The 26,326-nt window shown below is 44.8% G+C and overlaps 1 protein-coding gene across 5 annotated transcripts in view; it reads left to right on the top strand.

Annotated features, from left to right (window-relative positions):
• AspRS-m (aspartyl-tRNA synthetase, mitochondrial) overlaps positions 1-24,426 on the top strand; it is a 319,354-nt gene extending 294,928 nt beyond the window's left edge. For 4 of the 5 annotated variants that reach the window (XM_070528489.1, XM_070528485.1, XM_070528488.1 and 1 more), the window contains 4 exons: positions 1,866-1,976; positions 13,212-13,287; positions 20,728-20,899; positions 23,742-24,426. In XM_070528489.1, the coding sequence (XP_070384590.1) occupies positions 1,866-1,976; positions 13,212-13,287; positions 20,728-20,899; positions 23,742-23,775 (393 nt within the window). In that variant the 3' untranslated portion in view covers positions 23,776-24,426. Of the gene's footprint in view, positions 1-1,865; positions 1,977-13,211; positions 13,288-20,727; positions 20,930-23,741 lie in introns of all 5 variants that reach the window. The other variant, XM_070528486.1, reaches the window with a different exon arrangement.
• The last annotated feature ends 1,900 nt before the right edge of the window (positions 24,427-26,326 follow it).

The raw sequence follows: 26,326 nt of genomic DNA on the forward strand, positions 1-26,326 counted from the left end.
CCTGCGAGACTTGGATAGATAGGACTCGGACATATCCTATACGCGGACGACATCACCCTTTGGGTGGCGGGTGGAAGCGATGGGCATGTGGAAGAGATCCTTCAAACAGCAGTAAACACGGTGGAAGACTACATCAACGACAAGGACTGAGATGCTCCTCGCAAAAATCAGAACTTCTGCTCTGTAGACCCACATGCCGGGGTCAAAAAAGCATTAGGAAAAGGCCGGGCATTGTGGCCACAGTAGAAGGCACCACGATACCGATAGTGGAGAGCCTGAGAATACTGGGACTCCGCATATCCGAAAATGGCCATAACAAAGAAACCATTAGACTACTTGACAATAGTGTTCAGCAAACAAACAGACTAATAAAGCAGATATCCAACAGGCACTATGGCATGAAAGAGCGCAATCTCATCTGATTAATAGAAACATTCGTAATCAGTCGTATTGTATACGTGGTTCCTTACCTCAAGCTCTACGCTGCGGAGAAAGCCAAGATAGACTGCATTATTAGAAGGGCGTATAAGCAAGCCTTGGGACTTCTGGCAAATATGTCAAACGAGAAATTCTTGGCACTTGGCGTGCACAACACATTAGACGAACTTATTGAGGCCCAGAGAGTAGCGCTGTATGAAAGGCTTACACGGAGTTTTACGGGGAGACACATCTTAGATGACATCGGAATAACCTACGAAGCACACCACGGAGTACGGAGAGACATCCCAGGGAAAATAAGGGAACATCTATCAATACCCCCAATCCCCAGAAATATGCACCCGTAGTTTCACCAAGATCGAAGAAACGCAAGAGCGAGAGCTCTCCACAAAATATTCCGTAGTGCCAGGGACGTGGTCTATGTGGACGCGGCAAAGTACGCAAATGGACAGAGTATGTCGATAGTTGCTGCGAGTCTAGAGGATGACTGCAGAGTTAGCGGAATGGTAAAAACATGGAAGGCGGAGGTGGCGGAGGAAGCTGCCTTAGCACTGGCAATAGCCTCCACGGAAGCTAACATCGTAGTAAGCGACTGCAAAACAGCCGTCAAGAATTATGCAAAAGGAAGAATCTCGCCAGAAGCACTGAGAATTTTAAACAACTTTCGTGAAGATCGCGACATTCACATTATATGGGCGCCCGCACACTCCTCCCTTCCCGGGAACGAAATAGCGCACAATCTTGCTCGAGAACTGACAGGCCGAGCTGGTGACACGCAACAAATACTGGGAACGGAGAGAGACCGGGTGACCAGCTTTAAAGAGATCACCAAACACTATAAATTGGGAAGGGCCCATTTTCCCCCCGGCACACTCCTCGTTAAGTAGACGGTAAGCGACGGCATGGCGCCTCTTACAAACAGATGCATATCCGAACCCGGTGGCCTACCACCGCTACTACCCAGACCTTTACACGGATAGATGTAGATTCTGTCAAGAAAGGGCGGACCTACAACATATGGTGTGGGTTTGTCCTCGTACACTCACACAGAATAAAATAAATAAGATCAGGGAGCAGTGGGAGACCGTGTTGCTCAACCGTGCACTGGAAGACCAACTCAAGGCAATGCAGCAGGCCGAAGATGCCGCCAGGGCCCAAGAGCTCGAGGCCGTCATCTAGGTAGAGAGGCCTAGGTCTCAAATCTGCTGTGCACAAATAAAGTTTATTCCTCCTCCTCCTCCTCCTGCTAGGTCACCAAAAAGGGGGATTTGGAAATTTCCTCGAAACGCAAACATGTCAATGCTGCATTGCAGAGAAAAGAGCCTTCCAAGGTCACTGCATCAGGCTGGATGGTGTACCATGTATGATGATTAAGACAGGAAAGTGTGTATGTGTGATATGTACTTAGCATGACTATCATCACGCAGGTCAGGGGTCAGCACTACGACCTTGTCCTCAATGGCTGGGAGGTGGCAGGAGGCTCCATCCGCATCCATCATGCGCCAACCCAGAGACACGTGTTCACAGACATCTTGCAGGTGATATGCTTGGCTATTATTACATATTCTCATATAAGCACTGCACCCTTTTTCATAAATTTCGGCCTAATTTTCTTAAATGTGGCCCATATGCCATGAAAGTTTCAATAAATTGGTATCTGCTTTGAAAAACTGGTGTGCTTGCCACCGTGTGCAATGACCTTGGCAAGCATCATTTTAGCTTCATTTGCTACCCCATTCGTTGTCTCTGGCATGTAACCATGGGGCTGCAGCATCTGGAATACTAGTTTACTGCAAGCATGTGGTTAGAGGATGAAGCCATGCTCGGACGTCGCTCTTGTAAGGTTGCATAGCGAAAAGACTATCGTGCAAAACTTGAACGGAGAGTTGATAGCACCCACATACATTCTAGTATTTCTTTAGACTCATTTCCTTAGACCTTGGAAATGCTAACACTTATTTTAAAAAGGAATCGGACAGGATCGAGTTTTCTTCTCGTGTATTTGGTGTGTAAAGACCCCTGTGACAAGCTAGAGCAGTGGAGGATACACAGTGTGTGCAGCATTATGTGCACATTTGTTGATGCATGCATGTGCGTGCTTCGAACGTGATCACAATGTGCCATATTGCATTTGGTTCTCTTTACATCCCATTGGTTGAATTTTTTTCGACTGCACTTTTGTCTCCTGGCTCTCGCCATCAGCAATGCTTCTTTGCTTAACCTTTGCCTCGCTTACCTTCGGGCATGCCATATTTGTTTAAGATGTTTGCTATATATATCTTGTTTCTAACAGCTCTAAGTATCTATGTGGGAGGTTTGCCCGATGCACTTTACGAAAAAGAAACAAGCACTCTGGAATACAAACGAAAGCGATAGGGTTAGGGCCAAATGCAATGGAAACAATCCAGGGAACCTGTATACATTTTTCTCGCTTTGCCTAGTTTCTTTATTTAACCAGCCAGTGTGATTTTTACATTAAGGTGAAATGGCAATTTTAATGCATGTTCAAAGATTATGTGCGTAGCATAAACGTTTATAGGAGTGGCAGGATGCCGTGTTAAGTGTAACAGCTGTGCGCTGTTTGTGTATGTATATATTAAAGCAGCTGTTAATAGGATCGTGAATCGAAAAACCAACGAGAAAGCAATGCTCTTCCAAATTCACCTTTGTGTTGATGAAAAAGGGCACTTGGAAACTAGATAGTGACAGTGTACACTTCTGTTGACATTTGTATGTTGCAGGCACGTTCCCTTCAGGACTTCAATCTCTTGCACACCGAAAACATGGCCGCTACGTCATAGGTTTACCCTTTTGTGGACATTTAAGCCTCTGAAGAACTCTTCGATGCACACATGCCGGAATCTGGCTGTTCTCGTGACTGTTGATGGCATATAAATGTGTGTGGATGTAGGCAAACACATGGAAATGTACGCACCATGCTGGGGAAGGCTGCACAATGGGTAACTCCGGTGCATTCATTGGTGGTGCTGCTACCATGGTTTGTCACACCTGTAAGATGGCTGGATGGATATTATGAGCGTCCCCTTTGAAATTGTGGTGTGGAGAATGTCACCAAGCTCATCACCTTTAGAGTTCTACTGGGCCTATTTTCAGTCTTGGGACCTAAGGTTCATGTTAACCAGCCTTTGATCCTGCAAGAAATTAACTTTCCTAAAATGTATTATGTTCCCAGCGTTTGTGCCACCAAGTCGTCTCCGCCACCAAGTCTTCTCCACCGCCGATTCATTAAGCTTTCCTTTATACTATCCCTGAAACCTCGTGCCTCGGGTAGAGTCGCTTCATCCTCATTGACCACTTGAATGACACTGTGACGCTCTAGCAAAATATGCTGTATGGTTCCAGTGCTATCTCCTCACGTTATGCAAGTATTGTCGTCATTGGCAAACATTCTCTTATAACATCTTGTTTTCAGACATCCTGATCTGGCTTCGAACAGTAGTGCAGTGCCCTTTGAATTATTGTAAATCTTTTCTGTTTTGATGTGATTCTTTGTTGTTTGATATGTACAGGAGAATCCGCAGTACTCGCCCTACTGTCACGTAAAAACACTGGCGTCACACTCGGACCAGCAAATCTCCCCGTGGGTCAGCACACGCCACATTCGCAGCTATCGCTGCCTATCCTATTGTGATGAGCATCTTACCCATCTATTTCACAGGGTGTGGTGCCATAGGAAGCATACTGCATGCTTTTAATAGGCGATAACCCAAACGCGTCACCATTCCCTGCTGGAGGCAGCAGGATGGGAGCAACACGTTTTGCTCCAATGGCATCTGGCGTCACCCACTACCTCAATTTCATTTTGGCTTCCCATCGCCGTCTTAAAACATTACGCCATGGGAAAAACAACAAAATGCATATCTGGCCACCGAGCCTCACCAGCTCAATGATGCCTCATGCTGCAATGATTCGTGCAATGATTAGTGCAATGCTTCACATTACGTAGACTAAATGTCGACTACAGTTGAGTCTGTCATATTTTTTGCTTACTTGAGATTGTACGGTTTCCTGGTTAGTATGTGTTTTCTTGCGTTCTTTTTTTTCTCCACTATGTATAAACAAGCTTCTACATATATCTTAGCTTATTTGAATCAAGCCTGCTTTTCATGCCTATTATGTACATCATAAAAAGCAGAGAGGGTAAGAGGAACCCAGGGTGTAAGTGTCTTTGAACTTCAACTGTCTCATCGCTAGTTAGTCGTTCTTGCAATATTTGTACTTTATTATTTTCCTATACATGTATTTCCTTTAGTAGTGCTACGTTGGATTCTCCCAAACCTTCACTCCCAAGGATGACCACAAAAGTTCTTTGTCTCCGTTGCCCTGTGTACCAATAATATCCAGGAATGTCAAGTATAAAGGTTGATTTTCTGCTCTATCTATGTCTGTAGACTGTGTTATGACAAATAGGTTATTGTATATGCACCTGCCTATATACTAAAACTGTTTTGCAGTTATCCATTGTGATATTCTATTCCATTATTAACCTGTATACTACTGATGATATCTTGATTGGCCTGCATGATTTGTTGTTTGTTCTAAATGCTTTTTCCTTTATAATTTACATTCGTCCTACCGTGTCGGCAACTATATAGAATTTGTTACTCCTGTACGAATTGTTCCAATTACAGTCGAACCCAGATACATCGATTCTGAAGGGGATCATAAAAAAGTTCGATATATAGATAATTCAGTGTATATAGAATAAAAATTTTATACAAAAATTTTGAAGGGGGATTTTTCAGCTGTTCATTACATACAATAATTTGTTATATGTAGGTTCAATATATCCAGGTTCAACTGCATTTTTATAGTTGGTCCTTGATTTATAGCCCCCAGTTCATTGATTAGCCTCATTGGTTTCTATCCAGTCCTGTTGCCATGCAGCTTGGCATTTTCTCTACCGTCTTTAAAAAAAGTTAAGTTCTGGTGTTTTACGTGCCAGAACTACAATATTGTTACGGTTAATGTTAAACCGGCTTTATTTGAGGGACGAGATTGATGGTGAAGTCAAGATGGCGTCCCGAGGCTGCACCAGCTGACGTCTTCTTCCTCTTCTGCTCACCAGGCTCATGCCGTAGCAATCCCTGGTTGCCAGACGAAGCCCCCTGGGCAAGTCCAAATCACTCGGAAAGCGTAGGGTGAAATCGCTTCAGACGGGCAACATGTACTAACTGGGTCCGGCTAGACCAACGACCAGCGGATGTCAAGCGTGCCACCACGTACGTCAAGTCATTCAAGCGATCTACAATGACGAATGGGCTCGTGTACTGGAGTAAAAACTTTTCGCATAAGCCACATTTACGTTCTGGAGTCCACAACCACACAAAGTCTCCTTTAGCGTACGAGACAGACTGGTGTAGGCTGTCATGGCACTTTTTCGATCGGTGTTGCGATGCCACAGTACGTAAACGAGCGTTACGCCGGGCTCCTTCGGCAAGACAAATAGTCTTGGCAACAAAGTACTCGCTGTGAAAGTCAAACGATAGTATAGTGTCAATGCAGCTTAGCGGTGAACGTGCGTAAAGGAGATAAAAAGGACTGTAATCGGTCGTCTCATGCTTTGCAGTATTATAAGCATAGGTGATGAAGGCGAGTACGTCATCCCAGTCCTTGTGATCGGAAGATACGTACATGGCCAGCATTTTAGTTAGAGTTCCGTTCGTACGTTCTACAAGCCCATTTGTCTGAGGGTGATAAGGTGTTGAATGATGGAACTGCGAACTGCAGAGACGAAGCAGTTCTTCTACGGCGTCCGCAACGAACTGACGACCGCGATCGCTAATGATGGCACGGCGGGACCATGTCGAAGAATAATGAATCGAAGCAAAAACGTTGCAACGGACGCAGCTGTTGAAGATGGTACAGCCGCCGTTTCCGCGTAACAATAACACATACACATACAATACCCATACACACATACAATCATACAATCACCCATTGGTTATCGTTAGATGATCGGGGAAATGGGCCCAGAAGATCGATACCCACTTGTTCAAATGGCAGGCAGGCGAGGTGGCGGCATTGGTTGGAGAAGACCTGGCGACGCGGTCGTAGGGTGCTTGTAGCGTTGACATTGTTCGCAACTGGCGACGTAGTGCTTAACTGTGTCCCGCATTCTGGACCAGTAAAAACGCTCCTGTATTTGGTTCAAAGTTCTGATGAATCCTAGGTGGCCAGAGGTCGTATCGTCGTGCATGGTTCTCAGTATGTCTGCTTGCAGACTCTGCGGCACCGCCAGAAGGAAGCGCGCGCCTTTAGCCTAATAATTGGTCTTGTAAATCAGGCCGTCACGGACACAAAATCGACCGGTGGCTCCAGGACGCGTTGCGGCTACAAATAGATGCTCCAAACTAATATCATTTTCCTTCTCTGCCTTGAAAGTAATTGAGTATGGGAATGTAGAAGAAATGAGAGCAAAACAGTCATCAAAATTGTCTTCGTTGCACTCCGTCGTCATATGAGGAAGGCGAGAGAGAGAGTCTGCATCTGCGTGGCGACACTGAGACTTGTAGGAGATAACGAAGTCGTACTTCTGCAGTCGAAGAGCCCAACGTACCGGTCGTCCACTCGGGTCACGGGGATTCGCCAACCAGCATAACGCGTGGTGGTCAGTAACGATAGTGAACAGGCGTCCGTAGATATAGGGCCGAAATTTGTGGACACCGAAAACAGCTGCCAAGCATTCTTGTTCGGTTACAGTGTAATCGTGTTCCACCTTAGTCAAAGAGCGACTAGCATAAGCCACAACGTGTTCAGCTCCTTGATGTCGTTGCTCTAGTACAGCACCGATGACGATGCCACTGGCATCAGCGTGCACTTCCGTAGGTGCGGATGCATCGACGTGACGCAATATGGGCCGGGACGTTAGTAGAAATTTTAGCTGGTGGAACACGTCGCAAGCCAATGTCCAGTTGAAAGGGATGGCTTTTTGGAGAAGACATGTTGGGGGGTACACCACGTTGGCGAATCTTGGGACGAAGCGACAAAAATACGAGCACAGGCCCAAGAAACTCATCAACTCCCGCACTGACTTCGGTGCTTCAAAGGAGCTGACTACCTCAATCTTCCGTGGATCTGGCCTCACACCGTTTTTGTCGACCAGATGCCCAAGTACCTATGCCTCGGTTTCCCCGAAACGACATTTCTTGGAATTTAGGATCAAGCCGGCTTGTTTGACACAATCCAGAACAAGGCTGAGACGGCTGTTATGCTCACTCAATGTGCTGCCAAAAATCACCACATCATCGAGGTAGCACGAACAAATTTCCCATGTAAGTCCTTGGAGGATAGTATCCATGAATCGTTCGAATGTTGCTGGCGTGTTACAATGGCTGAACGGCATAACGTTAAATTCATAAAGACCATCTGGTGTCACGAAGGCCGTTTTCTTCTTATTGTCAGGGTGCATGGGTATCTGCCAATACCCTGATCTCAAATCTAGTGATGAAAAGTAGGCAGCGGAATGTAAACAATCGATGACATCATCAATTCTAGGAAGTAGGTACACATCCTTCTTGGTGACCGCATTCAGTTTCCTGTAATCAACGCAAAACCGCCATGATCCATCCTTCTTCTTTACTAAGATTACTGGTGCTGCCCACAGACTAGAGGACTCTTGAACAACACTTTTCCGCAGCATGTCTTTCACCTGTTCAGCAATAACTGTCCTCTCTGTTGAAAAAACGCAGTAAAGCTTTTATCGAATGGGGTGCGCGGATCCGGTGTCAATTCTGTGGTGAGCACGAGAATGCGGGAGTGAAGCCTGCTTGTCGCCTTGTGTGAAATCGAACACGGAAAGATGTGCCCACAAAACTTGTGCGAAAGCGTGGCGCTCATGTGAAGGCAGCGCCTTCTTGGTCATCAGTAGGATCTGCTCTTCAGAAGTATTCGGTGGGGATCGCTAGTATGAGGCGGCTCCTCCTCTCTCAGAACTGTAATGGAGTTGTAAGTATTCTCGTCAAATTCAGCGAGCTTCATATCACGCGAGAGAACAGCAGGGATGCAAGAACAATTGAAAGCCCACAAATTTGAAGCACCATTCACTACTCTCACGACAGAGCTTGGTACAAGTACATCTTTCTTTGAGGAGCTCGACCTAAGTGGCTGGACTTGCGCGTCAAACGATGAAAGGACGGCAGCAGCGAAATTGACAGGGATACGTGACAGCGACCAAGGCGGTAGCAGCAAATCGTTCAAAACAACACAATAATTTTTCACTGATAAGGATGTGTCGGCAAGGGTGGCGAGAAGTGCGCTATTCAAAGTAATTTCACCTGTGCCACAGTTAACGGATGCACCATAAAATCCTGAAGAAAGTCGAATCTCGAGAATCACATCATGAGTGCACGGCGGTAGTACGAGAAATTCTGTTTTAAGGTCTTCTCCTCCGAACAAAACACTTGCAACACAAATATCAAGGGGAATTAGGCACTCTCCACTGACACCACGAAACGTCACACCATCATTCTACGGGAACATAACTGTCCGACCCAGCCTCTCCTTGAAAGTCACACTCATGACGGAAACGGTAGCACCAGTATCCACTAATGCTGTTGCAGGTATACTATCAATTAACACACGCACTTTGTTCTTCACCATCATAATAGGCAGAGGAGTATTTCGCAGAGACGCAGACTGTCCGGCGACCATACCTCCATCGGCCGTGCCGGCTAGTTTCCCGATGGCGGTGGTGACGTAGCACATCACCGTGGGGACAATGAACGGCATTGGCGACTGGCTGGGGGCGTCAGGCTGCGGTCTGAAGCTGGCGAGCCACTCCTTCTACTATATTGACGGAAGGTATTCCGGGGTGGCGCGCCTGTGGTGTTTGCAGTATCAGGGTCTGTCGGCTAACGGTCGTCATAACTGTCACGTTCAAAATTAGGCAAAGTTGGTGGTTGGCCATATGTTGTTGTCTGTCGGCGCCGGCGACAGAAACGAGCAATGTGTCCTGAGGCGCCACAGCTGTAACACACAGGCGATGCACAACCGACATTGTAAGCCTCGGGTTCAACCCTGGGACGCTGCGAATAATAAATGCAATCTTCCAAATTCTGATTCGCGGTGGTAGCTCGACGAGTTCGTTGATGGTGCGTCATATCGTCGGGAAAGGTACGTCAGGGCTGTCGCAACTGATCGACTCGACAGTCTGCAACGCCTGGCATGGCAGACAATGCGGACACAGCGGATGCATGTTCTTGAGGTTGGTTGGAAGCGCAGCCAAGCTGTTCGACATCCGCTGCTTTGGTGTGTCATTGAAGTTCTTTGCGGACAATTTGCCTTATAGTTGCCGCAAGGTCAAATTGAAAGCTGTAGTTGTCATTTTCGTCAACGCTTGCCACCGTTGTGACATTTGCTAACCTGCCGAACTTTGGCGTGATACGGCGCAGCTTCAAGGCCTCAAATGTGCGGCAATGCCTGATGAGGTCGGCGACCGAGGCGAGACTCTCCTTTCCTATTAAATAATTGTACACATCCTCGGCTATGCCTTTGAGGTGTCCAACCTTGTCCTCTTCGGACATTCGAGTATTGACCATTCTGCAAAGCTTCAGGATTGCCTCTATGTAAGTAGTGCAAGTCTCACCTGGGACTTGAGCGTGCTGAAGGAATGTCTGCTCCGCCCGCTTCCTTTTCGTGGTGGAATCGCCAAAGCACTGTGTGAGGTGAGTAACGAAGCTGTCCCACGCTGTAAAGGTATCTTCATGGTTCTCGAACCACACGAGCGCAGTGTCTGTGAGGAACAGAACCACATTGTCGAGCTGAGCGGTGGCGTTCCAGCCGTTGTACTTGCTCACACGCTTGTAGTGGGTGAGGCATTCCTCCACGTCCTCGCCGAATTTTCCTGAGAAAGGGCGGGGCTCCATCTGATGCATCCAGGCGCCGGTTGTTCGCACTGGAGCTGCCAGAGAAGGTTGTTGGTCACCGCTGTGGGACATCGGGATCTCAAGTGGTGTCGGGGGCAGTCGAGCGAGGCGTCGGCTCCGGCGTGGCACTTGCTCCAGCAGCTCCGTCGTCTTGGTCGAAGTACCCCGCACCTCCACCACAAAACTGTTACGGTTAAAGTTAAACAGGTTTTATTTAAGGGACGATATTGATGGTGAAATCAAGACGGCGTCCCGAAGCTGCACCAGCTAACGTCGTCTTCCTCTTCTGCTCGCCCAGCTCATGCCGTAGCAATGTGATCATGAGGCACGCTGTGGTGGAGGACTCCAGATTAATTTGGACCACCTGGGGTTCTTCAACGTGCCCCCAGTGCAGGGTACCACGGCCGTTCTTGCATTTTGCCCCCATTGGCCAGGATTTGATCCTATGCCCTTGGGCTTAGCAGCTCAATGCCAAAGCCACTATGCCAACACACCAAGCTTTTTTGTTTTTTTCGGTTTCTTTTTATTTTCACATCAAGGTTGTTCAGGACCAGTTCCTTTTCTGCATCAGCATGCCTATTCTGGCACCTTCAGTGCTCATGAATGACTCTGCTATGTCTCCAGTAATGTATTTCATTTCATCTTCCCGCAACAACCTGGTTCCCTCATCATCTTGTATATACAATTTCATTTTTTCTCTCTAGATGTTTCACATGGCTCCAGAAAATTTCAGGGGCTCTTTTGGTTTCTCACGTGCTCCTGAAAGCCAGCGATTAATTTTGCCTTTAACTATCTCTTGAACCAGGTTCCTTGAGGTGCCACACACTCTTCATAGTTTATTGCATGCACTGGTGCAGATGAACACATGCACTTGTGTGGGCAGTTGAAGCAGCTTCTTTTTTTTTTAAACCGGGTGTGTTTTCCTTTTTAATCTTAGATGTTTTGTTAGGTAAATAAATTCAAGCATTGTCGTTTCGGTTAAAATTGCCCCAACTTTATATAGAAATATAGCCAGCATAGTAATTTAACTGGTATTCAGAATGGCTGCTTAGTGTTTGAAAAGTTTATTACAACAAATAGCTTAGCAGAAACTGCATTTCTATTGTTTTAAACTTATTCGCCATTCACATGTAATGTTACTGATATTGGTACAAACTTATTGCATCCGTGCATTTTTCGTGGGCTTGGCTGGAATTTCTCAGAGAGCTATGGCAATGCCGAAGCTACTTGCTGGTTGCTCTGTTTTTGTCATGGCAAGGGCACTGCATGCTTCCTTATGTAATATACTATAAACACATTGTTTATGGCACATAGTGCAAACTGAGTTCGTTGTTTGTCCAAATGCAATGAATACAAAAGCATGCACCTTCACTGGTAGAAGGCCTTCGAGATTTCAGTGGAGTTACAACTTCAATCAACTGAATAGGCCACTGAAGCTTCCCATGCAGTAGCACCCATTTTGATACTAGGATGACAAACTCTCAGTCTGAGGGCAGTTGAAGTGATTATGGTGAACATGTACCTATAACACCAATTATTTACAAATGGCAAAACCAGAGAAGCTTCTACTTTAAGACAACATTTTGACAAGAGGACTGGCCTTTATCATACCTCCATGAAAACAAGTTTCCTTACCAAAGTGGTGGCTCCAGGCTGGGACATCAATTGTTTAATCAAGTCATGTCTCCATGTTCCTGTGATCACTTTATCTTTTGCATATAGCATTGAATGAGAAAAGGGGGAAATGAGGGGTCTGATTTTTGTTAGTCACGATCACATATAGCCAATAGGCAATGACACCAAGGAAAGCAGTGGGTAAATCATTTCGTTTCATTGAAATGTAGAAATGATAAAGTAAAGGGAAATTAAAGTAAATGAAAAAAGCAACTTACCTCTGGTGGGAGCTGAACCCATCTCTTCGCATTACGTGCGTGATGCTTTTACATATCCTCGTGTAATTGGGGCTAACAGAAATTGGGCCCCGCAGTTCCAATTTTCTCGTTCATTGTATAGTGAGGGTCTCGACTACGGCAGCTTTCATGCCTTCGGGTATCATACGAGGGTCTATTGGCCAGTTGTAATCTCCCATGTTCGTGTAATACATAATGCCTTTGGTTAGAAAGGACATTGTACATCTGGTGCCATGGCCATGAGTTGTGGTGCGGTTTAACACTTCCAGGGCTAGATCTAGTGCACATATAAAATACTCAAGAAAATGAATGGGAAAATGGCACTGCGGTAGCTAAACTAGTAAGAGCATTGCATGCATAATGTGAAGACTTGTGTCAGGACCCCACCTGTGGCAAGTTGTCTTTCGTACACTTTCTCATTTCCCTTTGATTTATCATTTCTACATTTACATAAAAAATTTATGATTTACCCTACGCTTTCTTTGGTTTGTTTTTCTGTTGGCTTCATGAAATTGTGTAGAGCATTAGTCTGACACACCGGAGGTTGGAGACTGAAGTGACCAACAGTGGTTGGACAAGGCAAGAAGCGCCAGGCTGGGGCCAACATTTGAAAAAGGAAAGCAAGTCCCCTTGTCAGAAGTGGCTCCAGGCAGACGTTGCCCCTGTTCGCGCAGTGTTGATCACCTCACTGCCCTGGTGTCTGAGTGGTTACAACATTCTGACACGGAGCACGAGGCCACAGGCTGCACTCCCAGCTGCCATCGCATCCTGGTGTGGGTGGAGCACAGAAGCCATCCTGCATAGTGGTTCGGGTGCATGTTAAAGAACCCCAGCCCTTCAGTGTTAATACAGAGCCTGCTATGGTGGCGATAGTCGCCGTTGTATGGCTTTGGAAGGTTAGGCAATCAGTTCACTCATTAGTGTGATTTTGTGGCAAATGTTGTGCAATCCATCGACAATGGCGCTCTCCGTGCAGGAAGATGACCGCGAGCTGAGCCACCTCTTGGAAGCTCTCGAGTCGGGAGCGCCCCCACACGGTGGAATTGCCCTTGGTGAGTGGACTGCCTCTCGTGGTTGAGCAATGCTGCAGAGTGTGCAACATTGAAGGGACGATCACAGGACCAATCACTTTCAACTGCCTAACCATCATCATCATCATCAGCCTGGTTACGCCCACTGCAGGGCAAAGGCCTCTCCCATACTTCTCCAACAACCCCGGTCATGCACTAATTGTGGCCATGCCGTCCCTGCAAACTTCTTTATCTCATCCGCCCACCTAACTTTCTGCCACCCCCTGCTGCGCTTCCCTCCCTTGGAATCCAGTCCGTAACCCTTAATGACCATCGGTTATCTTCCCTCCTCATTACATGTCCTGCCCATGCCCATTTCTTCTTCTTGATTTCAACTAAGATGTCATCAACTCGCGTTTGTTCCCTCACCCAATCTGCTCTTTTCTTATCCCTTAACGTTACACCTAACATTCTTTTTTCCATAGCTTGTTGCGTCGTCCTCAATTTGAGTAGAACCCTTTTCGTAAGCCTCCAGGTTTCTGCCCCGTAGGTGAGCACTGGTAAGACACAGCTATTATACACTTTTCTCTTGAGGGATAATGAAAACCTGCTGTTCATGATCTGAGAATGCCTGCCAAACGCACCCCAGCCCATTCTTATTCTTCTGATTATTTCCGTCTCATGATCCGGATCCTGCCCTAAGTAGATGTATACCCTTACGACTTCCAGTGCCTCGCTGCCTATTGTAAATTGCTGTTCTCTTCCGAGACTGTTAAGCATTACTTTAGTTTTCTGCAGATTAATTTTTAGACCCACTCTTCTGCTTTGCCTTTCCAGGTCAGTGAGCATACATTGCAGTTGGTCGCCTGAGTTACTAAGCAAAGCAATATCATCAGCAAATCTCAAGTTACTGAGGTATTCTCTATTAACTTTTATCCCCAATTCTTCCCAATCCAGGTCCCTGAATACCTTCTGTAAACAGGCTGTGAATAGCATTGGAGAGATCGTATCTCTTTGCCTGACGCCTTTCTTTATTGGGATTTTGTTGCTTGCTTTATGGAGGACTACGGTGGCTGTGGAGCCGCTATAGATATCTTTCAGTATTTTTACATACGGCTCGTCTACACCCTGATCTCGCAATGCCTCCATGACTGCTGAGGTTTCGACAGAATCAAACGCTTTCTCGTAATCAATGAAGGCTATATATAAGGGTTGGTTATATTCAGCACATTTCTCTATCACCTGATTGATAGTGTGAATATGGTCTATGGTTGAGTAGCCTTTATGGAATCCTGCCTGGTCCTTTGCTTGACAGAAGTCTAAGGTGTTCGTGATTCTATTTGCGATTACCGTAGTAAATAGTTTGTAGGCAACTGACAGTAAGCTGATCGGTCCATAATTTTTCAAGTCTTTGGCGTCCCCTTTTTTATGGATCAGGATTGTGTTAGCGTTCTTCCAAGATTCCGGTACGCTCGAGGTCATGAGGCATTGCGCATACAGGGTGGCCAGTTTCTCTAGAACAATCTGCCCACCATCCTTCAACAAATCTGCTGTTACCTGATCCTCCCCAGCTGCCTTCCCCCTTTGCATATCTCCCAAGGCTTTCTTTTCTTCTTCCGGCATTACCTGTGGGATTTCGAATTCCTCTAGACTATTTTCTCTTCCATTATTGTCGTGGGTGCCACTGGTACTGTATAAATCTCTATAGAACTCCTCAGCCACTTGAACTATTTCATCCATATTAGTAATGATATTGCCGGCTTTGTCTCTTAACGCATACATCTGATTCTTGCCAATTCCTAGTTTCTTCTTCACTGTTTTTAGGCTTCCTCCGTTCCTGAGGGCGTGTTCAATTCTATCCATATTATACTTCCTTATGTCAGCTGTCTTACGCTTGTTGATTAACTTCGAAAGTTCTGCCATTTCTATTCTAGCTGTAGCGTTAGAGGCTTTCATACATTGGCGTTTCTTGATCAAATCTTTCGTCTCCTGCGATAGTTTACTGGTGTCCTGCCTAACGGAGTTACCACCGACTTCCATTGCATACTCCTTAATGATGCCTACAAGATTGTCGTTCATTGCTTCAACACTAAGGTCCTCTTCCTGAGTTAAAGCCGAATACCTTTTCTGTAGCTTGATCTGGAATTCCTCTATTTTTCCTCTTACCGCTGACTCATTAATTGGCTTCTTATGTACCAGTTTCTTCCGTTCCCTCCTCAGGTCTAGGCTAATTCGAGTTCTTACCATCCTGTGGTCACTGCAGCGCACCTTGCCGAGCACGTCCACATCTTGTATGATGCCAGGGTTAGCGCAGAGTATGAAGTCTATTTCATTTCTAGTCTCGCCGTTCGGGCTCCTCCATGTCCACTTTCGGCTATCCCGCTTGCGGAAGAAGGTATTCATTATCCTCATATTATTCTGTTCCGCAAACTCTACTAATAACTCTCCCCTGCTATTCCTAGTGCCTATGCCATATTCCCCTACTGCCTTGTCTCCAGCCTGCTTCTTGCCTACCTTGGCATTAAAGTCGCCCATTAGTATAGTGTATTTAGTTTTCACTCTACCCATCGCCAATTCCAAGTCTTCATAGAAGCTTTCGACTTCCTGGTCATCATGACTCGATGTAGGGGCGTAGACCTGTACAATTTTCATTTTGTACCTCTTATTAAGTTTCACAACAATACCTGCCACTCTCTCGTTAATGCTATAGAATTCCTGTATGTTACCAGCTATATTCTTATTAATCAGGAATCCGACGCCTAGTTCTCTTCTCTCCGCTAAACCCCGGTAGCACAGGACGTGCCCGCTTTTTAGCACTGTATACGCTTCTTTTGGCCTCCTAACTTCACTGAGTCCTATTATATCCCATTTACTGCCCTCTAATTCCTCCAATAGCACTGCTAGACTCGCCTCACTAGATAACGTTCTGGCGTTAAACGTTGCCAGGTTCATATTCCAATGGCGGCCTGTCCGGAGCCAGTGATTCTTAGCACCCTCTGCTGCGTCGCAGGTCTGACCGCCGCCGTGGTCAGTTGCTTCACAGCTGCTGGGGACTGAGGGCCGGGGTTTGATTGTGTTGTTCATATAGGAGGTTTTTGGCCAAGTACTGCACCAGGGTGGCGAATCCTGCTCTGGTGAGAGAGTGCGTTACCGGTTCTGGTTACCGGGATCAGGCCACACTCCAGGCCTGTTTTATGCAATTTTATCAACACGCGGATTTTTTTTTTAAGTCCGGTGGAAAATTGCCGGCACCGGGATTTGAACCACGGACCTCTTGCACGCGAGGCGGGTGTTCTACCTCTACACCACCGCTGCACCCTTCTTGTGTCTAACTGCCTAACCATTCTTGTGTAACTTTGTTCTTTGCACACACCGCTCACTCTCTTAATAACGTTGTGCAGATTTGTATTTCACTTGGGTGCTGGCAATTTCGCTTCTATGTTAGTCCCTTGTGGCACTGTGTCTACAGCTGCACGCCCCAAGATAACACCTGACAGTTGTAGGAACCAGCCAAAAATAACAGCATTTGAAATGTGCTGCAAGCGTGTTGGGCTGCGGCTGGTTTAAACCCATGCCGTGAAATTTCACTTTTTGCTCCTAGTGTGTTTGAAACAAAATTCTGCAAGCGGTAGAAGACACATATTGTACCTTGCTGGCACTGCCAGTATGTGGCCACGTAGTGTTCTTCTTTGACATGTAAATATATAAAAAAAGGGTCTAATAACCCTATGTGGTGATTGCAATATGAAAAATTAAAGCATAAAAGAAAAACTGTAACAAAAAAAATTTGGAAAAAAATGTGCACGGAATAAGTACACTATTATTTAGCTTCATTTGTTGTTTTTGACAGTAATGATTCACGTTATGTGAATGTCTGAAATGGCTGGCTGTACTAAAGTACACTGCCTGTGAAGTAGTAGACTTTGCTGCTGTAGTTCAAACAGGTCTTGGACTCCATCGAAAGATTTAACATTTGTCAACACAATGGAAGGGACCAAAACATTCAAAATTCTCAGCTGTTTCATGTGTTGTCCGTTCTTAGTGGCCCTAAAGGTGCAAGAAATGTGGTTAGCTTGCACAGATTGGAGCAGGAGAGCACAACTTCCAAAGGGCTCTTAGCAGCTTATGCAGTTAGAAAGGGAACACCACTATCTGGAGAAAAAAAATGTCTCATTTGCCATCATGTTCAGCCGCATTTTGTGATCATTCCGTCTCATATTTTATTTGTATCATTTGTTGTACTGTGTGTCCGAGCTCCGCGATAATGACACCTTGTGACCCAGTGACAAAGGGTGAAAGAAATTGGGAGAAAATGACTGCAAAAACTCCCGATACCAAAGTTCATGGCATATAAGTTCTGCTACACACATTGCTCATAAGTGTCATGAATTCCTTGCTTAATTCCACTTTAGCTGTTATGACAGGTGGCACTCATTCTACAAGTGGTCTTTACCCGCCATCGTTGCTAAGTGGCTATGGTGTTGGGCTGCTGAGCACGAGGTCGCGGGATCTAATCCCGGCCACGGCGGCCGCATTTCAATGGGGGCAAAATACGAAAACACCCGTGTACTTAGATTTAGGTGCACATTAAAGAACACCAGGTGGTCGAAATTTCCGGAGTCCTCCACTACGGCGTGCCTCATAATCAGAAAGTGGTTTGGCGTATAAAACCCCATAATTTAATTTTTTCTTTACAAGTGGTCTTTACTGAATCAGGTTTTAGAACAAGTGCTTGTTGAAAAAAGAAAGCTCGCACAGGCTTTTTTCCTTGGTGTTTCACTGGAGAAGTAAAGAAAAGGTTTGAAAAACAAGCATTAAAAGCTGAGAGAACACACAATAAAGCACAGGTCTGCCTCCAGTGTTTGACCAGGTACATAAATGCCTGGTTTAATTATGTTGTTTCCTACTAGTAGTTTATTTGTGGTGCATGGTAGCTTCTCAACATTTTTTTTTTCTCAAGCAGTTAAGGATTTTATATTCAGCAATTGATCAGTTTTTGCCAGCACTTACTTCAGTGGCTTCAGTGTTTTACCAGCACTCACGTACGGTGCAGAGACCCGGAGGCTTACAAAAAAGGGTTCTACTTAAATTGAGGACGACCCAACGAGCTATGGAAAGAAGAATGATGGGTGTAACGTTAAGGGATAAGAAAAGAGCAGATTGGGTGAGGGAACAAACGCGAGTTAATGACATCTTAGTTGAAATCAAGAAAAAGAAATGGGCATGGGCAGGACATGTAATGAGGAGAGAAGATAACCGATGGTCATTAAGGGTTACGGACTGGATTTCAAGGGAAGGGAAGCGTAGCAGGGGGCAGCAGAAGGTTAGGTGGGCGGACGAGATTAAGAAGTTTGCAGGGACAACATGGCCACAATTAGTACATGACCGGGGTTGTTGGAGAAGTATGGGAGAGGCCTTTGCCCTGCAGTGAGCGTAACCAGGCTGCTGCTGCTGCTGATGATGATGATTTCAGTGGCATTCTCTTGATGAGCACAAGGATTTGGTTTCCAGCGACGACGGCATGGGGGGCGGGAAACACTGGCTGGCGCTATAGCGCTGAGATATAGGCGCACGTTAATGAAACCCATGTGGTCGACTATAATGCAAACCTATAGTGTTTCTCATAGCCCACGTGTTGCTTTGCAGTGTCAAACCTCATCATTTAATGTTATCGAGTAATTTCTAGTGCATAAATAAGTCCTGGTACTTTCATATGCTATCACTAATGTTACAGAATACCTGAGCAGTAATCCACGCTATTTGCAACTATTTTAGGTTGTACTCTAAACAGTTATTTTTGTTTGTTGGGTTCTGAAGTAAGTGCAGTGGTAGAAATTAGTCTGTGAGATTTGTTATGACGAATTAGCTTCGAGAAGCTTACTTCAAGAAACGAAACAGTTGTTCGAAGGAAAACAAATGGCATTGAAACAAATTTGTTTAAAACTGACTATCATCCACGTGTTGGTTGAAGTGCCGTACTTGCAATAGTCGCAGACATTAGAGAATATCTTATTACAGTAATTTGAAAATTTGAAACTTTAGTGAGGCCAGCAGCCATAGTGCTGTTCCCAGATGATACCTTTCTCCTGCCATAGATGCAGAAAGATGGTATGCTTACAATTTACTTCTCAAGTGCTGTTCTTGAAGATTGTAGTTAATTCTTGTGCTGAGACAGATATACTGTGGTATGTACTTGCAAAGCTTCATGGAAATGACTGTGGTTGTCTGAAGACTAAAACTGCCTTTTACTTGTATTTAAGTTGCCTGAGGTAAGTTGAGAAGATGCACCCATCAGCAGGGTCTTTGGTTGCCAAGGTAGGTAACACATGAAATGTTGTCATAAGTCAGTCATCACTCTGTGCTGTGTGAAGGTGTCACAGCTGAGATCAATGTCTAGCTCAAGGTTTGTAGCAGTGACTGCTGTACGTGTCTGCAGTGGTTGGGCGATTATCAACCTATATATGAATATTAATACAAGAACATTCCACTGCAGCAGAAAGTGTTATTACTATGTGCAGTAAGCTTAGGCAGGTGGTGTTTTGGAAGCAAAAAAAGAAATAAAACCTGTTGTTTGCATAAAAAAATAGAAATGAATCTTGAACACTTTTTACTGGAGGTGGCCTCTCAACATTGTTGTTTTCTTTTGTGTGTGTCAAGAAGTAAAGATTGCTTTTGTCTAAAAGAAGATTAATGTTGACAGAATATACGAATGGGCATGTTTGCAATCCATACTGAATTGAACAGCACGAACAGAGACCAGCCAAGCCCTCAACCTTTGTTCACGCTGTTCAATTCAGTAAGGGTAATGTTCTCTTCATTTGTCTGGATAGGGTGTACTTGTATATATGTGTAGCCTTTAGAGGTTAAAGTGTCTGTAGTTGCACAGATTCAGCCACGCAATGTCAAGTGTTTCTTTTTTGTTTATAATCTTGGCATTGCACGGCCATCACCTGTAGGCTACCTTTTTCTGATCCTCTTGAAATTACCAGGCTCGGAACGAGCTTTTTTGCTCAGCAGAGATGCGCATTTACTTTTCTTTAGACAGCATGTGTCATGGTACAAGTTGTGAAACAAGGCGGTGAGATGCACTTGAGGTGTCAGTAGGGGACTGGCGACTAGTGAGCTGTATCATTTTTATTGAGAGAAATGTGTTATCTGCTGTATTGGAAATCTGAAGTGATTTACAGGGACGCCAGCCTGCGCTTGCTTCATTTCCTCCATAAACTGTGTACCCAATTGTAACAACATTTAACTAATGGCACCGCAACACGAGCATTGCAAAGGCGACATTTTTCAAGCCTGGCTGTTAGATAGATGTTGCACCCTCGGGATGCTTTCTGGTGGTTTCTCTGAGAGCGACCTATGCTTCTCGTCCCGTTTACACAAAAAACTGGGCAGTGTCTGGCAAGCGTAGGGGACTTGTGCCCTGCCCGTCCAATCAACTTCATCACCCTGAGAATGGAATGCGGCGGTTCTCCTCAGGGTTGGACAGGCTGGTGTGCTTGGCCTGCGCGGTGCCCAGCATACGGGACGTCATTGCCTTCCCCAAGTCGGCAGAGGGTCGTGACCTGCTGGGCGGTGCACCCGCACCCATCGACCTGCACGAGAGGCAGCTCTACCACTTGGGCGCTGCACCTGCACCGACGTGCAATGAGTGAGCGCATCTCCGTGCACTGCCAATAATGTATGTGGCACGGGTCTGCTTCTTTGTGAACACAGCCATAGTGTAAATCAGCATGTCTAGTTTGTCTATGTGTACTGCAGGATAAAGACCTCTCCCATAAGCTCTCTTTTCCTATGCCTGAAAATTTCCTAGTTTGATTACGTCACCTAGCCCTCTGCCACCCTCAACCAGATTTTCTTTCTCTTGGCACCCATTCTGTTGTTCTAAAAGGCCAATCTGCTCACCTGCTGTATTAGAGTACCTTCCCATCTCCACTCTTCCCTCTCAGTCTCAACTAGAATACCATCTACCAGCGTTTGCTCTCTAATCCATACTGCCCTCTTTCTTTCTCTTAAGTTGCACTTAACGTTTAAAGTCTCCCCCTTTTTTTCTAACATTGTTCAAATTTAATTTATTCAGTCAAAGCAGTTCATAATAAGCCATTAAGTAGCTTTAGTTTTGTCCTCAAACTGTGCATAGTACTTAGCTCGCAGGCTCTCTGGCTTTTTCTGAGCTGCCTCATTGAATGAGACATGTGCTGTACGACTGCTTAATGGTACATGCAAGAGATTGCTGCAGTGTAAGAACTGGCTGCCTTTCGCATGTTCCTCCAGTGCTGGTGTTAACACTTAAGTTGTGGGCAGTCAAGCAAGAATAATTGAAGGCTTTGTGCGTTAGGCCTCAATTTGAAACACCTCTAATCCTAGCACAGTTGGCTACCACTTGAATGCAGCAAGTTTTGTTATTTTTGCAACTGGAACATAGACAAATGGCCTACACCTAGTGTGGCTGGTACAGCGGTATAGGTGTATACTGCTGTGCATACCACCTAGAGCAAGATCTTGTTTTGCAAAGTAGCAAGTAGCCAACATGAGGGTCACACTTGGAGCCTGAAGGTGTACAGTGGGGATCGATGTGAAAGGACACATCTGATTGCCATTCAAGGCTGTAGATTGTCCTTGTTTCTGCAACAGAAATCAAATGTACAAGAGGATAAATTCTTTGAAAGTAGAGGTACTTAAGTATATTATTAACAGGTGAGTTGTGAAATGCCCTTCTGCAGTAATCATGACTTGAGTGACAATTTGATGTTTACTTTCACATTGACACTCTGTGTACATAAAGGACATGCACGAATAACAAGAAAAGCTCAAGTTTCGTCCGAAAGGTGATCACAAAGTATTAGACAACTACACAGAGTAAGGTTCGCAGCTGTATCAGCCTTCTAAATTTCAGTAAACATGCGCTTACTAATTAAATTATTGAGCAAGGTGTCATGCGCGCACAGGCAGACATGAACAGATCCGACTCGGTGACCATGTACACTCTCTGTCACAATGCTGGTGTGATGAAAAGAGCCGGCAGCAGGGAGCGAATGCTTCATGCAGCTTCTCACTTCACCGTGTCTCGGAAACTTGAGATTAGACGACCTAGGCGCATGATGCGCACATGAAGCCACCGGCCATGGCAGAACGCCGCCTTTGCACCCGCTGCAGATTACCTCCAAGATGCTTGCGCAGACAGTCATGTGCAGCCATAGCCAGGCTAAAGGAGGTGATTCACGCTCTTTTGCCCTAATGTGCTCTTGATCATGTGACCTCCAACATTGCGTGGGGGAAGACTGCATGCATCAAGCCACCATCATTCTCCGTTCAACCTCACCCACTTATCCTCGCACTGACAGCATATGCACGATCTTGTTGCACTTGGGCCTGATACAGACGACCACAGCATCTGTGAAAATTTACTTGGAATGTTCATAAAATTGCTATCGCAATAAAAATAGTTCACCACATGAGCTTTAGCACTCTCTGCTTGCACATTCTCCCTACCTCCTCTTCATTCCTGTCTTTATGGCCAAAAACATGTTCTGGCAACAATAGTATGGATGTGGATGTGCAACAACATTTGTGGATAGGTGAAAGATAACCAGTGTAGTTAGGCTTGAGCAACACAGTTGCACAGTGTACATGACATGCAATGTGCCCTCCCCTCCACCCTTAGCTGCCAATACTTTTTTTACGATTAATAAAATATAAAAAAATAATCTGTTCTTGTTTCCACTGAATGCATTGCTGCTAGTGCATGCGAAACAACAGCAGCAATCGGAGTAATTTGTTTTCGTGCCAGTGAGGTCTCGCACGTCTGAAATGTCACAAGGACTCCATCAAAGGCAGCACTGTGTGGCTGAGTAAGCCACAGGGCCGAGTACATGCATTCTGCTGAACTTGATACAGCTGCTGTCTCCGCTGTTTGACCCCAACTCCCTCACCCCAGACAACAGCTCTGTGCACACAGCACAGTAGTAGACTTGGAATAATATCTACTTAAGCTGATGCAGCCCAAATAAGCATTTCATATTTTTGAATGGTTCAAGATATGGGTTAGACTGATGTACTATCATTGACAAGTGAAACTAACAAGTTAGGGATGAATAAAGCGCATTCTTTTGTTCCTCCTTTTACCGCTTAATGTAATGTTAGCATTATTTCTGCTTGTATGCTTGATCTGGAGCCCACCCCATGTTAGGTGACAGAATAGATAGTGATGTAAAATTGTACACTTATGTTATACTTGCAACAGGTGTTTCACTTCATAATTTCTATTCACATTTCATTTTTCCACAGTAGCACATGGCTACAGGAAATATATTTTAAAGTGCAGTGTACTATGTCTACATTTTTGCCTTGTTGATAGTGGTAAGAGTACTTACAACTTCGCAGTAATAGAAAAATAAAAAAAAAATTATATTACTAATGCTGTCTTGTAGCTAAGTTGCTAAGTAGTTTTCTGTGACATGCACAAGTTGAGACTTTTCTGTAATGTTTTGCAGGCTGCAAGTACCTCACTTAACCAAGAATAATTGAACGACATCATAAGCCAGAAGTGGACCAAAACTCTGAGACCGCGCGCAATGGGTAGTAGGAAACAGTGTGCTCGACCAGACCTTAATGTATCGGAAAGCATTGTGGCTGTTATTGTCATCAACGTAGGCAGTGCTGTGGGCTGCAATGGTGTAATCATAACTGGGGCACGTGACATGGGTAGTCATAGCTGACTTTTCGAAGGCACTTAGTGGCAAAAGAATGGTTGCTGAGATGATACCTTTGAAACACACTGTGATAATTTTTTCCCATGGCTTTTGCTGGGCACTGTCATCACAGTGGATGAAGAATTTGTTTGAATTCTTCTGAATTGTATCATTGTTGGTTGTTTCACTTAATATGTGCAGTAAGAGTTGACACTGATCATCTTTTGTTGGTACAGCAAGCTTCTCTATGGATATATGAAGTGAATGGAGTTCTTGTAGAAAGCGACTGAGCATTATCTAGTGTGCTTTGGTGCACCAAGTCTGCTGTCGATGTTGCACCATTTTTGAGGCATGTTGACTACAGTTGTACATCAGTCTCACCTTGCGACTACCTTGTCAGCTGGCTTTGAACTGACATCGACACAGCACTGTCTCGCTCATCGTCTTGTTTGGTACTAGAGAATAATAAACTGTAATGAAACCTTGTTTTATGATCTGTGCCTCAGTGACCCAATGTTGAAATGGATTAAAGAGTTATTGGCTACTGCAACTAGCAGTTGCCGAACAAAAGGCTGAACAAAGCTGGAAGCACTGATAACAACAGTGCCACCTTTTTGCCAAGCGAAAATCATCTGTATTGAGCTGTGCCAGCCCCGTTGCTGTCATCCTGTGACCCACGCCATTTAATGGGGGTTGTAGGATAGAAAGTTGGGCTCTCGGAAACTATAAAGGCCATTGTCGTGGAGTACAGGCATAGTGCACGAGATACCAAGCTCACAGCATGCAGCCTCGTACAATGCTTGATCAACCCCTGGAATCTAGCCAACTGGCTTCTGCCAGAGCGTAGGGAAGACCCTAGCTTTCATGGAGGAGGCCCCTGTTTTCACAGCAGGCAGTACTTTTTATTTGGCCATGCTAGGTTAATCATCTGTCTTCTAGGACATTAGAAGGACTAATTGTTGGGCTCATTAATCTTGCATTGCCGATGTGGAAAATTAGCACAAGAAAAGACAATATGCACTGGAAGGGAAGACAAAGATATGCACTACTTAAGACTGCTTATTAGTGGCAATGGTTTCACATATACGGGGCTGCTTTATTTTATTTGTTAACCGAATTTCTAAAAATTACCCTTGACATGTAGACAGTTGTACGTCTTGAACTAGATTATTCTAAGAGGTAAACATTTGCAAAAAAAATGTCAATATTTGACTAATTAACAAATTTGTTGTAATTAGTTTTTAAACTACTAATTACTTCCCACAACATATTGCAATTTAGGAATTGTAGCCAGTGACTTCTAAAGTCATATACACTTGGAACGAATTCCAAATATGACACCAGTTTCTCAAAGTTTGCAATGAATTGCATTGGTGTTCCAATAATTTTTTGCTTCGACGGATAAAAAGGCGTTTTAGTTGCAGCAGTGCAGTTTTATGGCAAGTTTGACTGAACGTATATCAATACTGGGGCTAGTTTCGAAATTCATTCCAAGTGCATGTGACTTGTGGAATCACTGGCTTCAATTCATGTATTGCAATGTCTGCACTAATGTAATTAACTAAAACGTTTATTAGTTAAATTTTGATAGTAACATATGTATATTTATTTCCAGTGTAAGTAAAGTATAAAATTTGAAGTATTCGTGCTCAATAAGTAGATTTGTCCGAAATGCCACAGGAAATTTTTAAATAGTCTGTTAGTGTTATAATAAAATACCCAATATATCACCTTGTCATGAAAGCGCACATTAAGTACTTATACAGCACTATCGCAGGACGAACATGTGTGCACCAAAATTATTTTTGCGAGAAGTCATTTTCTGATGTAAGTGATGCGATTGCTGGCACACTTATGCAACAATCTCTCTTCTTTTTGATAAAATAGGCTTCCAGAGCAAGTCTACAAGAAGTGTTATTGCTGCTGCCAGAATGGTTTTCTCCGAGAAGTGAGCCCCACTTTATGGGTATGGGAGCATGCGCAAAAAGTAAGTAAAAAGAGGAAAAGGGTGCACATGTGCTAGGCCATGCTAGTGCATGTGGTTGTGAGGTCATTTTCTCGGAGACAGCCATTCTATGCAGGAGCATTTTTTCTCGACTTGCTCTGGAAGCCTATTTTATCAAAAAGAAGAGATATTGTTGTGTAAGTGAGCTGTCAGTCACACTACTCAACTCTGAATATAACTTCTTGTGCAACTGTCATTGATGTACACATGCTTTGCCTGTGATGGTGCTGTATAGATACTTATTGTGCACATGCATGACGAGGTGATACACATATGTTACATCTTTCTGGCTGTTAAACAGTTTTAAGTAACGCTCGTCTTTGTCTTCCCAGAAAATGTGTGCTAATTCCCCTCATCAGCAATCTAGGACATTCATTTAGAG

Source organism: Dermacentor albipictus, unplaced genomic scaffold (assembly GCF_038994185.2).
Source record: "Dermacentor albipictus isolate Rhodes 1998 colony unplaced genomic scaffold, USDA_Dalb.pri_finalv2 scaffold_12, whole genome shotgun sequence".
In the NCBI taxonomy this organism is placed as follows: domain Eukaryota; kingdom Metazoa; phylum Arthropoda; class Arachnida; order Ixodida; family Ixodidae; genus Dermacentor; species Dermacentor albipictus.